The sequence below is a fragment of the Alosa alosa genome, chromosome 1 (assembly GCF_017589495.1).
Source record: "Alosa alosa isolate M-15738 ecotype Scorff River chromosome 1, AALO_Geno_1.1, whole genome shotgun sequence".
Taxonomy (NCBI): domain Eukaryota; kingdom Metazoa; phylum Chordata; class Actinopteri; order Clupeiformes; family Clupeidae; genus Alosa; species Alosa alosa.
The window spans coordinates 24,896,409-24,912,270 of record NC_063189.1 but is presented as its reverse complement, the minus strand read 5'-3'; the positions used below and the strand labels follow the sequence as shown (position 1 = coordinate 24,912,270).

At 42.0% G+C, this 15,862-nt stretch overlaps 1 protein-coding gene across 2 annotated transcripts; it reads right to left on the bottom strand.

The window, feature by feature from the left end:
- Positions 1–814: 814 nt before the first annotated feature.
- On the bottom strand, positions 815–15,524 carry acsm3 (acyl-CoA synthetase medium chain family member 3). Of its 2 annotated transcripts, none has more exons than XM_048262386.1 (13): positions 14,965–15,524; positions 8,706–8,916; positions 7,066–7,273; positions 6,741–6,884; positions 5,854–6,010; positions 5,623–5,702; positions 5,389–5,512; positions 4,996–5,076; positions 4,631–4,732; positions 3,081–3,208; positions 2,799–2,898; positions 2,407–2,526; positions 815–1,690 (listed from the first exon to the last, which is right to left on the bottom strand). In XM_048262386.1, exons 1-13 carry the CDS (start codon positions 15,193–15,195, stop codon positions 1,604–1,606), a joined length of 1,773 nt encoding a protein of 590 aa, XP_048118343.1. In that variant the 5' UTR covers positions 15,196–15,524; the 3' UTR covers positions 815–1,603. The 2 variants fall into 2 exon arrangements, with proteins under 2 accessions (XP_048118343.1, XP_048118348.1); XM_048262391.1 differs by having other exon boundaries at positions 5,854–5,986.
- Between the last annotated feature and the right edge of the window lie 338 nt (positions 15,525–15,862).

Below are 15,862 nucleotides of genomic sequence, written 5' to 3'. Positions count from 1 at the left end.
ACTTATCCAATTATTCACATAGGATTACCGCCCATTATAGGCCTCACATTTCATAAATAATATTTACACAAACCACAAATGGATCAGCTTAGGCTGCTAAATCACTTTTATCATAACAAGGCTGACAAAACGTGCAGAGACCCGGTTCTGGCGTCTGCTGTTTTTAGCCCTATGTGATCCAGAGCTGCAAAGTGTCTGCTGGAGGTGTTTTGACAGCCGCCTACATGATTAGCTCACAGCATCTCAAAAACTCACAGTGAAACGCTGCCAGACATGAGGATGCCAGGGTTCACACATTTGAATTTAGCAATGTCTCAGTAGGCTACATCTGTTGGTTGGTCAATAGAAGTGTGTTTAGACCTCCTATCAAGACCAAAAGAATAGCCAAAAATCAACAAGTATAATCTCGAGATCTTTAATAGTGACCTCAGTTCCATTTTCTATCATAAGCCTATCTAGCCGCATCTACATACTAACAACTACCAGGCTACTAACATATTACCTTATTACACCTTTGAAGGTGTGCGTGTACTGCATGGTGAAAAGCGCTCACTCAGTAAATGATCATTTCCTCTGTGCTTTCTGAGATGCCCTCAGCTCATTCCAGTGGAGGATGGCAGGCCAGGGGGCAGAGGAACCTGAGTCAGCGCATCGCCTCGCCACCATTCACACCACGCCAGCCAATCAGATGATTCATTCACCACATCATATGCGTCAAGGCTCTAGGTGTCCCCCAGCTGACAGCTGATGGCATTGCTTGGCTCTGTCTAACAATCAGGTCAGCCTCAAAAACTGTCCCCCACCCAGACCCAGATGGATAGATAGTCTTTATTGGCCAATAGGGATATTCATTTTCACATTCAGACATCAGTACATGTTCCATTGTAAAAACATAAGTTGGTACAGCACCACAAACAGTATTACATGTAACGTAAGTGCAGAGGAAGGAGACATATCACATGACATACAGAACATTCATATAATCAGAAGAGTCAGGCCTAAATCTGATAAGAGCCAGCTGACTTCTATGAAGGCAGTTCAAAGGTCGCATGTCACTTGATGTGCATTAGACATTAGCTGGGCGTACTATAACTACACAGCCCATTTGAGATCGGAATGGGTTCATCAGTCAGTGAAAAAAGTGAGTAGGGTATAGCGTAGTCAGCTGTGTTCAACTATATGTAAGAACTCAGAAATCAGGACTTGATATGAATTTAATCATAAGTCATTGTTTCTAAAAACAAATGGTTTGATTTTTATGAATTAAAATAATCTGTGTGTACAATATGCAAACAGATAGTGTGAACAAAGCCTGACCCACTACACAGGCTTCACATCTAATGATCACTTGGATCAGTATGCGTTTGAAGTGAAGTGTTTATATGAGGTGTTGTATCCTGAGTAGAATAGAAATAGCTCCACCTAGAGACTGGAAAAGGGACACTGTCTGTAACTGAGAGTAACTGTAGCTTTATTAATCCAATACTGATCAAATGCATTCCAAACATACAACACAAGACGACAGAGACATTAACAATTAGGCATGGAATTAATTTAAATTAATTTACTGTATTTATCTTTACAAATGCAGAAATGCAGAAAATCATCCTCTTTCCCACTCTTTATTTCGAAGTTCGACTCTTCTGATTTTACCACTGACTGTCTTTGGAAGCTGGTTCACAAACTCAATCTGAAAAACAAAAAGAATTTTATTAGGACTTCTATGAAAACAGGGTAATGTTTTTGGAGGATAACAAGTGTAAACTTTCTTTGGGGATTAAAACAACGTCAATCGGAGTAGTTTTGAGTAACACCTGAATATGCATTCAGGTGTTACAGACACACCGAAGCAATTTTAACTTTGTAAGTGCAAGAATGGGTATAAGAATGACTGTTTATGCAGTCAGTGCATTACCTAAATTCCCACAATATTGCTAGGAGAAGTCCATACAATTTGATTACTGAATGCCACACAAACTACTACCAATGGACGCAAAAGAAGGACAGTGGTAAATAAGTGGACTTTCATCTCGCAAGATGGAAGCAACCGGAATAATAGTAGGAATAGTAATAATAGCACTGACTGCACAAATAGTCCTAGGGACCCTCTCCACAGTATCACAGATGAAGTGAAATGATATTTTGACCATGGTCAGTAACTTAAAGTAGCAATTTACTTAGACGTAGTGAGCTTGCCCCAGAGGCTATCGCTATATACTATTTCATTGTAATTGCATATTCCAGTCTTTCTTAAAAACTACTCCAATTAAAGTTTTGGTCCCCAAAAAAGAGTTTGCACTTCTTACCATCCAAAATTAGACCCTAGGTTGTTCTTAGGGTGGAGTTTAAGGTATAACTTATGAACAATGTAAGCAGATTTGGGGAAACGAGGCCCTGGGCTCTCACCTTCCGTGGGTATTTATAAGGAGCTGTGACTCTTTTCACATGCGTCTGGAGCTCTGCTCTGAGTTCATCATGGTCCCTGGTTTTAAACTCGGAGGACAGCACAACAAACGCCTTCACTACCTGCAGCAGGAGGACAAATAGGCGTTAAGAGCGCACCTGGCTCACACGGAGCTGTACTCTATTCCAGCCAAGCAACAACAGTAGCACTGAAGGCAGGGTGTATTCAATTGACTGGTTGAGTTCAGATATAAAAGAACAGGCAAGATACTGCACTTTTAGGTGTAAGTGTGATAACATCTTCCATTTATGTGATTATTGATTCACAATGTTTACTGATGTTTATGTTATTAGTACTGATAGGTAAGGTCAGACTTAAATAAACTCTTTTGTACCTCTCCTCTGACTGGGTCTGGGCTACTGACGACAGCGGACTCAGCCACGGCATCGTGCTCAATCAAGGCATTCTCCACCTCAAAAGGACCTATGCGGTATCTGCACAGTCAGATAAGACACCAGCACATTAGAGAGTTCCAGAAAACACACACACACACACACACACACAGTATGGCTTTGTTAATGCAATTACTGGAACTACGTATTTGTGTTATCTGAAGCCCAATCTGAATTTGATTCTCTTGAGAGCTTCTCCAAGGATATAATAAGGCAGTGACTACCCTGCCGAGAGAATGACGTCATCTGCCCTCCCCACAAACCACAGGTAGCCATCCTCGTCCTGGAGTCCTCTATCTCCGGTCAGGTAGAAGTCTCCTCTGAAGCACTCTGCTGTCCTCTGGGCATCGTCCTGAGGATGGGGAAGAGAGGAACAGATGGAGAAATACGTCGGCAGTGAACAAAGCAAGGCTGTTGGCAACGTATTACAGATCGGGTAGCCTAAATGCCTAAAAGTAAAGTTTTATTCCCACATGTTCTTCAAATATGTGTTACGGAGGATTAGTAGCTTGCGGAATGTCTGAAATGAGTTGAAATAATTAAATAGCCTATTTTGAGTTCATAGAAAGGCCTACAGATGCAACCCAATTCAGAAGTGGGCATACAGATTACAGTAATAAGGATAATTGAATGTTTAAGTATCCCCCAAACGCACATGGCAGCAGGTGAAAATGAAACACAAAAACATTATTCAGAATAGTAGGTTTATATAGTTATAGCTTGCATTAATATTTCTTAATTATGAAAACATGTAGGCCTAGCCTTCACTTGGCCTCTGTTTTACAGCTAACAAGAAAAAGGTGTCTTTGAACACTACTGTAGGAGGAAAGGCACCAGCGTGTTTTACAGTAGCAGAAGAGTTGGCCATCGCAAATAGTGGAAGGCCGATTATGGAGGGGGTTGAGGGAGGCATTCGGTCGGATTCTGGTGCTGTGGAAATGTGTAGCCTTTATGTGCAGGGTACAGTAATATGACATTCAATTCAACAAGTTTGTTAAAATTGTGATTTTTTAATTTATTAGGCCTACTGTAGGCTATGTCCGATTTATTTTAGGCTATTCTTGCTCAGATTTTCAGCATACTGTAGGCCTATGTCCGATTTATTTTTAGGACATACAGTATTCTTGCATCACCGATGGAATACATGAATGTCCATGTATGGGCATTGCTATGAGACGTCTTCCTAGATCATCTGACAAAGATAACGAATTCCCTTGGCTGACAATATACATCTTCATAGAGAATATCGTCCGGGTAGGCTATATATATATATATTTTCTGGCGGTCTCTAAAACTCCTCGCCCTGCGAAGAGAGTCCCTCACGATTTGAGCTCCAATGTCGTATGGATCATCCAGGTGCATACCGATATGTCTCGGGAGAAAATTGTTAGTGGAGGGGTGGTACTTATAAAGGGTGTGGTTAACGGAAACCTCGGGTTAACCAAGAACATAACCTGCTCGGAGCAGGTTTGAGATGCAGCGTAAATTGCCATGGCAGCATACCTCGGTTAAAACCTATCCACCTTTTGTAGTACGGGTTAATCGGGAAGTTACGCCACACGTGATCAAGTTACTCTCGAAGTGACCCAGATAAGCCAGTAACCCCGCTTCGTAGTACAGGCCCCAGGGTGAACTCAAACACACACAAACAACACACAATCATATAGTGAAACTGAATAGTGCCCTCTACTGGTCAAGTTCTAAACTGTGTACCTTTAAGGATCCTAAGGAAGGTAAGTTGATGCAGTGTTGTATGTAGCCCAGAGGGTGTTACCGTGTACTCGGTGAACAGGGAGAAAGGCTTGTGAGGTCTCACTCGGATGGCCAAGTTTCCCTCCTTCCCCTGAGGCACAATATTTCCTTCATCATCTATGACCTCAAGACAGAAAAGCATACAAACAAGCAAGCAAATGATCATCACATCCACCAATGAAATATCACTATACAACATAAATGATGTAATGTCATTCTGCTTTTTTTCTTTTAATACCGGTCAGTCAAGATGGTCATGAACGGTGAAATAGGAGTCATATTTCAAATGTGTTACAGGATGTAACCCATGGTTTATAAGGTTATTTATAAGTACATCCCACATTCATCTGAGAAAACATTTGTGTTGCATTCAGACCATTGCTCTACCTGTACATCGTATGCTGGCGATGGTTTGCCAAAAGATCCAGGCTTGATCTTCATCCCCTTAAAAGTCCCAGCAATTAACACCTTGTGACATAAATAAAATGGGTGTTACTGTATTATGAGCACAGCCAGGGGATATGCCAGATTTAACCCAAAATAAACCATGTTATTTTATGTAGGAACTCCATACCCAGCTACACCCTATACGTATCATCCAGCTTTTGATTGATGGTAACCAGCCTCTGTTTGTGCTTTACTAGATGCTAAAACCAATTTTACCATTCTGTCTTATGCAGGAAATACATAGCCATAGTCATGAAACTGCAGATCTATATACACACTCTCAATTCCCCATCTTCTCTAGTTTATGAGGAAGCCCCCAGTGAGATGACCTACTGTCTCTGTCTGTCCGTATCCCTCGTAAATGTCCAGTCCCATGGCCTCTCTCCACTTGCCCATCACTTCTGGGTTAATGGGCTCGCCCGCACACAGGCAGTGCTGCAGGCTGGGGAAGCTGAACCTGCTCAAGCAGATCTGGACATACTTAGTGCTAACATTTCTGGATGACAGCCACACTGTCTCTTGGTCTGTTTAAATAATGACATGACTTGTGTGGGCAGTAATATGTACCTGGACAGGTCCTCTTGAACCAACATGCGATAGGCAGTGGGGGCAGTGCAGAAGGTAGTTATAGGATAACTGGACAGTGTCTGGTTCAAAAAAAATATTGAACGAGTTAGCAGCAAATATTTCACAGTTACTCATGGTGTATTTTAGCACACAGTACACAAGAGCTCATCAAACTGAACAAATTCTCACTTTTTTGAGTCTCTTTTCTCAGACCCTCTGTATCACCCTTACCTCCAGAACTGTTGATGACTCGAAACGTGGCATATGGTGGACAAACACACATGCTCCCTGGATCCAGGGGGCGAAAACGCTACTCCAGGCTGACTTGGCCCAGCCGGTGTCTGAGGTGTTCCACATCACATCTCTGTGTGTTAGGTCGAGCCAGTACCTTCAGACGCAGAGTCATTGCAAAGTATGCTAATCTATCGCTTATTTTACTGATTAATCGTGTAGTTGTTTAAAGGTACACTATACAAGATTTTCACCTTAATATAACCTTTACGAAGCCAATTTCATGAATCATGAATCATTCATGAATCGTTCACCTCTAGCTATACAGCACAGATGTAGCGAGTCACTACCGAGAAAACCAGCCATGGAACTTCAATAATGGCAGCCCGACAAATCTTGTGTGAATCGTGAAACATTACCTTGTCAGTAGATATAACTCTTTGGAGATAGTTTTTGCCTGTTGTTAATCCTTCACCTCCACAACAAAAGCATTTTCATTGTGTATAGAGGGGATAAGTCACAAGAAGTTTGCTATTTACAACAGCAGAGTAAAATATAAATATATTGAGAGCTCTACAGTCGCCAAAAATACCTAAACCTGCATAGTGTACCTTTAATCATTGAAATGCTAGAAATGTTGAATGAATGTTGATGACTATTTCCCAAGTCCAAGAATATGTCTTCAAATGCCCTGTGTAGTCGTCACAACAAATATATTTATTTCACTGTAATAAAGGAGTAGGCTTAGTAACGCAAAGTTTCCTTAAAAAATGACACAACCCAATTAACAATATAGTTGATGATTAATGTAATAGTTGACAACTATCCAGTTAATCGATTAATTGTCACAGCCCTAGATTAAAAAGATATATTAAGCAATTAATTACCTGCCATTGACAGTGAGGCCTATTCCATAGCTACAGTGACTGTGCTGGGTCATTTTAGGAGAGCCTGTGGTGCCGCTGGTGAAGAATATTGTCATGGCCTCATCGCTTTTTGTGTTCAAACAAACATGGTTTCCCGACGCTCTCCTTAGATGAAAACACAAGGAAACATACTCAAAGTCAAGGATAGTTATTGTGTTCCTCCTCCTCTTCTTCAGCTGATTCAATTAAAGAAAGGCTTGTTTTGAATCGTGCTGAAGAGTTTTAGGCTGACATAGACATATGTGCATATGAACACACAGCCTTATAATACATCACTACTAGCCACCTTAAGAGCTCTCCAAAGTTGAGCCATCCCTCTCTGTTTCTTGGGGACACAAGGAGTTTGGATTGAAGAGAGGAGCACTGTGGAGCCACCGAGTCCAGCAGAGGGGCCAGAGACTCGTCCGTGACCACGCACTTGGCCCTGGAGGTCTGCAGGCGGTGGAGGATGTCCCGGGCAGTGAGCTGAGAGGTACCGGGAATGAGAACCGTACCTGAAAACAAAACAACATGCAGAGAGGTTACTTTCGACAAAGCATGATTTCTGGGAGGGCAGAATGACTGTGTAGAGATACACGTGGGAATCATTGAAAGCTGAAGCATGGATTTAGGTTTAAAGTTCCATTTCATGTTTCACTTCCCAGTTGATAAATCAGTCATTCTGAATAGTAAGACAAACCACAGAGTATTTTCTAAACAATCTTAAAAGTCGAGTATGTGAAAAGTCAGTATGTAAAGTCTTCTAACTTCTTTTAAGTTTTTTCTTAAAAATTAATTTTTTTCTTAATTTTTAAAGCGCTATATTAAGGCACCCACTGTAAAAGCACTTTACAGTAAAGGGGGAATCTCACTAGCCATCCCTAATGTGTAGCACCCACCTGGGTGATGCACGGCAGCCATTATGCGCCAGAACGCTCACCACCCACCAGCTTGAGGTGAAGAGTGAGGGAATAAATGACACTGGGGGAATAATTAGGGGGCCAGACTGAACGAGCCCGGTTGTGAATTTAGTCAGGACACCAGGGAAACTCCTACTCTTTGCAACACATGTCGTGGGATCTTTAATGACCACAGTGAGTCAGGGTTTAAAGCTGCAGTTGGCAAGTCTCACAAATTGAAGAGACTCAGCGAAAATTTTTAATGTTTACAACTCTCATGTCTCTCCCCCATTACCACCGAAGCACCCTCTCGTTGAGTTTGTGCTCGTCAGTGCGCACCAGACTGCACCAGACTGTGATTGACAGTCAGATCTCACACAGCCCTGCTCTGACTGGACCAGAAGAACCGGGAGCTGTGGATTTTTGCAAAACAAATAACAGGCTCTAGGTGGAGGTAGAAATGCGTTTTTTTTTTTCTAAAACTGGCTGATTTATGTTATGTCAGAGCATCGTGTCGGTTTCAGCGAATATGATAAAAAAAAATCTTGCCAGCTGCAACTCTAACGTCTCATCCGAAGGACGGCATCTACAGCACAGTGTCCCCCTCACTGCATGCCCCAGATCAATTTTTGGCCAGAGGGAAGAGTCCCACATACTAGCCCCCACCATCATCACTTCCAGCAGCAAATTAGTTTTCCAAGGAGATCTCCCATTCAAGAACCAAGCCCACACCTGCTTAGCTTCAGTAATTCATCAAAGACAGGGTCTCTGAAATTTACACAAATGAACACACCTGAAAAAAGTGAGGAATCTAAGAAGATTATACTATATTAATAACTAGATATTGAATTTGTAATATGATATTTCATATTTAATATATCTTTATTGCATAATTGTTATAGATGTAAAAGCTTTTTTGAGCACAAATACTACACTTACCGGTACATACTGATTCTGAAGTGAAGATTAGAGCAAATGTCATGCATGATCTCAGACAGTTAGTGTTAAAGGAGATAACAGAGAGAATAAAATATTGTTAATGGCTTACCTGTTCTCAGACAAGCAATGTTGACCAGCCACCACTCTGGAATTCTGGGTAGTATCAGGAGCACCCTGTCCCCTCTCTGAAGCTGGCACTCCTCTGAGAGAATGTTGGCGAGGCATCTGGAGTGGAACCCCAACTCCTCAAAACTCCACCTGATCTCCTCTCTTTTGTCATTCACCCACCAGAGAGCAGGCTGCCCTGACTTCTCTCCCCGCTAACAACGTAACAAATGAGGGTAGATTTATACATGTACGTTCTTTTACTGTTAGTGTCATAATATCATGCTCAAGGGAACTTTACTGGCTCTGTAAATGGGGAACAAGCAGTGGCTCAGACCAATCCATACACTCTCATGTACGGAGGGGAATGTCTTATTTGACTAGTTGTTGAGCTCAGCTCAAATATCAACAGCCTGTCACCAGGGGGGTATTCCATCAACCTCCATGGCCAAACCTATTTCGATAAGTTAGGCTACATGACCCCTAATAATAAAACAACAATAATACGCAGAGCCTTGCGCTCCGCGAACTAGTCCACGATGCTCTGTGTATGTCCATTTTCTTTGCTCTCTCATTCTCTATGGTGGTTTTTAATGATCTTTAACTTGGAGAATGGCTCAGAGGTTGCAACGGTGTGGGGAAGAGTCAAAAAATAAAATTAGGGCGGTGCAAATCGCACTGAATGCAGAAGTTACTGCTGGGTGGTTGCATTGGCCGGGTGAGGGGTGGTTTCGGGGGGCTCAAGCCCCGAATCTCTTTCAAAAGCCCCGAATAAAGGCCAAAGCCGGCTGCAGGGGCAACCCTTAGTGATTCTATGTTTTCTTCCCTATTATTATTACGCTTCCGCCATTGAAGTCTATGGCAGCCTATAGAACCGACTGGTGAAAAGTTGTGAAATTTGGTACACTGATTGGGGACAGGCCAATAATTATTTGCACCAAGTTTCATGCCGGCACCTCCAGCGCTCTAGCGCCACCAACAGGCCAAAGTTGGACGTACGTTCACGCACGTAACTTTTGACCTGTTGATCCGATTTTGAAAAATGAGGTACCGTTGGAATCCTTGGACCAAGCCGAGTTCAACGCACCCTATGATGTCATTTTCCGCCATGATGGATTTTCCGCCATTTTGGATTTCATCAAAATCACTTAAAACGTATCAGAGGTCACACATTTTGTCCGATCGACACCAAACTTCATAGATATCATCTATAGACCATGCCTCATTAATGCATTGCTTTTTGTCTTCGGAACTAAAACCGTTCGTGCGTAACAGCCAATCGAAATTTGCGGCGAAGCTGCCAAACAGGAAGTGAGCTCATATCTCAGCAACCCATTCATCTATCATTACCAAACTTAGTCCATGGACTCAGGACCCAATCAGGGGGACGCTCAAGAAATCTGGTGACCTTTGACCTCTAGGGGGCGCTGTAATTAAGAAACATGCCTTTTGGCCTGTAGCAGCAGTTGTGCTTAGAATTAAAACGCACTAGTGGTGTCTGGTACTACTGTTGATGGTCCTTAGGCCGACCCAGGCCAACTTGTGATGTCATCGTAATTGATTCGGCCGCCATATTGGATTTAATCAAAAACACGAACAAGTTTTCACAGTTCACAAATTTCATCTGATTTTCACCAAAATTGGCACAGACCATCCTCAGACTATGCCTTATCACTGCCTAATTTTCTGGAATTATTGACAGAAGCATTGGCCCGTAATGGGCAATCGAAATTTGCGGTGAAGCCGCCAAACAGGAAGTGAGCTCATATCTCAGCAACGCTTTCATGTATCAAAACCAAACGTAGTACATGCACCTTTGAGCCCATCGGGAGGACACTCAAGAAATCTGGTGACCTTTGACCTCTAGGGGGCTCTGTAATTGACAAAAATGCATTTTGGCCAGTAGTTGCTAATGTGCATTATTCTGCAATGGAAGTCAATGGCAGCCCATAGAATCGTCTGGTAAAAAAGTTATACAATTTTGCACACTGATTGGGGACAGCCCAATAATTAATTTCACCAAGTTTCATGCCGGCACCTCAAACGCTATGGCGCCACCAACAGGCCAAAGTTGGACGATGTGTTCACAGACGTAACTTTTGACCTGTTGACCAATGTCAAAATGAGATCATTGGAATCCTTGGGCCAAACCGAAGTTCAACACACCCAATGACGTTAATTTTTTGACCACTATGTTTAAATCACAGCAAGTGTGATCATATCTCAGTCAATCTTTTATTTTTGATGAGAAACTGATGACAGCAAGTTCCATCCAGTTCATTCTAATGCGTGCGTGCAAGAGTGGGGCGGGTGGGATGGGCAGTTGGGCGGTTGTGGCGGTGGGCTGGCTGGGGGGGGGCGACACTCAGCCCTGGTTCAGCTCCACAAAATCAGTTATGTTTTGATGTAAAACTTGACCTTGTAACTCAGCCAATCTTGAGTTGTTTGGCATGGAACTTGCTGTGACTGCTTAAGGCTATATGTCTGATGCAACGGCATTGACTTACATGGCAAATCTGGCCTGCTGAACTATCTGTTTGGCCCTTCATTGCTGCTTGCAGCTATATTTTTTGTATGTGTTTTCAATTTCCAACGATTCTAATTTCTAATTTAACTTCCCTCGGTTTCTATATAAATGTTACAAAATGTAGCCTACTATTACTGAGCAAAATCCTTTACGCTCAAAGCCCAATATTGACAGATAATCTGATTTCCCACACGATGAGTTTAGGCAATGCCAGAGTCGAGAGATGCGGTTTTAGGCTCGCCATAAACCTGGCAGGAAAGTTCAGAGCGCAAGAGTCAGTTTTAAACAGCAAGCCGGGTATTGAAAAACTATTGTTATGCAATTAGGCTACTGTACCCGAATACAAAAATAAACTTCAGAAAAACAGAAAGTTTGTTGTACTGTATTCTGTAGTCTGTATTCTGTAGTCTCAATGACCTAATCAGTAGATATAGGCCTACCTGTTGTCAGTTGAGTTTGTTCAATTTATTGTAGGCTAGTAGGCCTAGCCTAGGCAAATATGAAACGGAGATGTAACTTGGCTACCGGCGGGATTTTGAACTTGCATGTTTCATGCATTTTAGGGCAAAAAATACCATGGGATTGATGTGTTCTCCATTTGAGGAACGTAATCAATTGTGGGCGTGCACAGACAGCTCAGACACAGAGCATATATAGGCCTAGGTTAGGCTACTTTCACTTTCTAGAGCGCATTCATTAGGCTACGTAAAAGATGCTTCATACCAAAACAACGATCAAACATTATCAAATGTATCATGACGTGTTGTCACAAAGACTTACTCCAATTAGAAAATCGAAACAAAAATCATGTAGGCTAAGTGTAAGTGTTCTCTCATTGACGCCTGTAGGAGACAATATCGTTGATCCAATTTTGAAAATTTGCACGTCGTAAATTTCAATATGAAAGTTAAAATAAAGCCAGTCATACAGCAGAACATTTTATTCAATATTTTACACGTACTAAATTATCAAAGTAAATTTCAAAATTTTCAAAACTTTTCAGCAACCGTGATTCATAACTCGTCCTGCTGGGCAACCTATAAGCCTAATACGTCCCACTCTGATGAAAATGATTGAAAAGAAACCGTTTGCATGATCTTAGCTCCTCCGGCCTTGTGCCGTGGGAAAGGCCCGTCCCACCTTACCCGGAGGTGGGCGTGCCGCACCCCCTCAAGCCCCGCCCCTGACCGCCCCCATGGCTACTTTGTTTTTCAGACAGCAAGTGTTCATGTGCTTTGCCATCAGAATGTGTGACAAACATGGATGCCACAACAAAGGTTAAAACATACACTCACTAATCCTAAACAAACAACTGTATTTGCTTAAAATATAGTGTAAGATGCTTGTGAAAGAAAGATATGCAGCTTTCAAGTGACAAAAACGGCAAATTCCCAAGTTCACATGAAAACTGTTGGACATGAAAGGCCACATGGACTACAAACGAACTACAACGTGACGACAAAAGTAATGACGAGCCCCTAACTGGGCAACTCTGTTAGCAAAATCTAGCCCCAGTTTCCGACCTCTGACTCACACATTAAAGGACGTGAATGACACGGAATGATGATGTTTTCACTCTGAGAAAGATTTTTCTGAAGCCCATGAACGCTAGGTATGCCCCCCAGGACTGTCCGTAAAAGAAATGATCACATTTTGCTGTCTACTGTGTAAGTCTGAACGATAAGGAGATGACCGATAGGAATTGATGCATCTATTACAAATAAAACCACATCCATACACTCAAACCGATCCACAGGAAGAGAAAGTAGGCTAGCTAGGCTACATATGTTATTCAACATCTCTTCAATGTCATATTGACCTGTTCAGTTACAAAAAGAGAGCTTTTCTGGGAACCATACATTGTTAGCTGGGATGCCAGTGTATAAGTAAATTCTGTAGGGGCATCCAACACAACCTGACACACAACACAACCTCACTGCTTAACCACATAATTGACGTTTTGTTTAGGCCTACATGTGTTAAATGGAAGTCAATGGTACGACGGAGTATTAGGGCCAGACATGAAGAAAAAAAATATATTTGGCGAGATTAAACTCGACATGTTGAGTTTAAAGTCGACATGTCGACATTAAACTCGACATTTCGAGAATAAAGTTGAAATATCATGTCGACTTTAATCTCGACGTGTCGACATTAAACAGCTCGGGACGACTGAAAGGGAGAACGAATGAAACATTGCAGTATTCTTTGAGTGCAACAATGATTAGACATACATCATGTGGACAAATAGAACATATTAACCTCCGTTGCTCAGCCAAATACTTTCCTGTTATCACGGAGTTACAGGCGATAAATGCGATGGTCAAAAGTAAACGTCATAGTTTATTTATTGTAGGCCTATTATTAAAGAGTGTTTTTCATCTAAACGTTCAACTTCATGCTTATGCACTAGACTAGGTATACTAAGTGCTCTCCCGAATCCCAGACTTTCACATTGCATGTTTGTTTGTAATGGATGCAAAACAGCCTGAATGTCTATGGAGGGATGAATGAAGCTGTCCTCCCGACCAGGCAACCCCATGTAGGCCTATAAGTAAATGCACACATATTCCCTCACGGGATCAAAAGAGTATAGGACTATATACATATCTGTGTTTATAGCCTCCTATAAGTATTGCAGGTGAGACATGGAAAAGCAGTTTTAGAAAAATGAGTTTTGCATGTTAACTGGAGAGTGACGGCATGTGGGTCATGAAGGGCAGTTATTTGGATGTGGCCTTACCCACGTAAAACAGAGTGAAATAACGTTTTGTAGCCTACTATATAAACATTATATAATTGGAAACATGTATTATTCTAGCTATATAATAGTGCATGGTATAGCCTAACCGCGAGATACAGCGCTTCACGATGACTGCAATGAGAAGACGCAATCTATCTGAATACCTGCAATCTAGCAATCTATCTGAAATAACACCTATTTGAAGTAGGCCTATTATTCATGTCACATATTGTGTGTTAGTGTAGGCTACATAGCTTAAACTGTAGGCTATGTTTAAACTTTATTTCGAGTTTAATGTCCGCATGTCGACTTTAAAGTCGACACGTCGAGATTAAAGAAGATATCAACTTTATTCTCGAAATGTCGAGTTTAATTCGAGAACTTTATGTCGACTCGACATGTTGAAATGTCGAGTTTAAAGAATCGACATGTCGACATTAAAGTCAACATGTCGAGTTTAATCTCGCCATGGCAAAAATATTTATTGTCTTCATGTGTGGCCCTAATACTCCGTCGTACAATGGTAACAGGAAATCGGTAAGCGGTGACCAAAGATTATTTCTAGCGAGACGGCAGCGCGGTAACTTTACCGGAGTTAGCCTATATGTGCGAAAACGGGAGAAGCCTAGACTTTGGACTCACACACACGCACATATGGAGCTCTTAATAGCCCACGTTAAATGTGGGGTTAGGTGACTGCGGAATAGTATCTTCAGCTGTCAAATGTGACCAATCAGGGAAAAATGTAATCACGCGTGGGTTTGTTTGTAGACCAACGTTAATTTCACTTGGGTTTGTTTTATCAATTGTCCCGATGCTGCTATGTGAACACAAACGAACCCAGGGAACAATGGAGAAAAACTGTAGGCTAACTATTCAACACCAGCCCGTGATTCGGGACAAAATATGAAAGCGCCTACATATTTAGCATACACTTATTTTACATGAAAATCGTATTTAGGCCACATAAAATGCTTCTTGATGTTTCCCCACCTTCTCTTTGGCCTCCCACTCATCCAGCACATCTTTGGCAAAGTTGAAAAACTCAGGAATGTGAGGGTTGTAAAGCTGCCGTAGAGTCTCGTATGAGGTGAAATTTTGTGGAAGAGAACTTTTCTTTCGAATCTGGTGCCACCAAATCGATGTTGTACATTTGGATTGTAGTTGATAAACAAATTGTTCCCTACATCTTAACTTACGACAAAAGATATTTAGTAAATTCATCTTCTCACATCGAAACAAAAACGAAGTGCAGTATGCAATTATACCTGCCCTTAACACATTAACACAACTTTGTAACCATAAGTAAAGTGCATCGGGCGCCGTCTTTGCTAGACGAAAAGCCTCGAGGACACATTAAAATGCGGTTTAAAATGCAGTGTTGTAGCCTAGCATATGCACTGGAATTTGTCTTAAGGACAACCTTGCGCCATATTTTGACCTAGATTCCCTTTGTAATGGGAATTACGTAACAACCAAATCGAAACTGCTTCTGAAAGCGATATGAATGAATGACCACTGGTTAGGCTACTGTACATACGGCGACCACGGGCTTTGCTGTATTTTATAGTCTATGTAGGCTACACTTTCCTGGAAGAACATGCCTGCGAGAAGCACCCATACAGAAATGTCAGGCGAACAGTTGCCGCATGGTTTATGGCAAACAGTTGTGGTTTTGGCAATTGGGTTTGGGCACCAGAAGTTCACTGGAAGTTTGCCAAATCACTGGCGGACACATTTGCCACTACAGACTTCTCTAGCCCGGTTGACACTCAGTTGTAGGCTAACTGAGAGTGGGTCTGGGGAAGCCCATTTCCAAAGGTCGTTTCCAAACAAATGCAGATCAAAATTAACCTGACCCTAGCCAGATGAATGTCGCTCCGCCTCCGCC

Coding starts and splice junctions, on each gene's coding strand:
- acsm3 (XM_048262386.1), bottom strand. CDS start 15,195: ATGAATTTACTAAATATCTTTTGTCGTAAGTTAAGATGTAGGGAACAA. Junction 4,733..4,995: donor CGCCAGCATACGATGTACAG/GTAGAGCAATGG, acceptor TTCTGTCTTGAG/GTCATAGATGATGAAGGAAA. Junction 3,209..4,630: donor CCCTGTTCACCGAGTACACG/GTAACACCCTCT, acceptor CCCCATCCTCAG/GACGATGCCCAGAGGACAGC.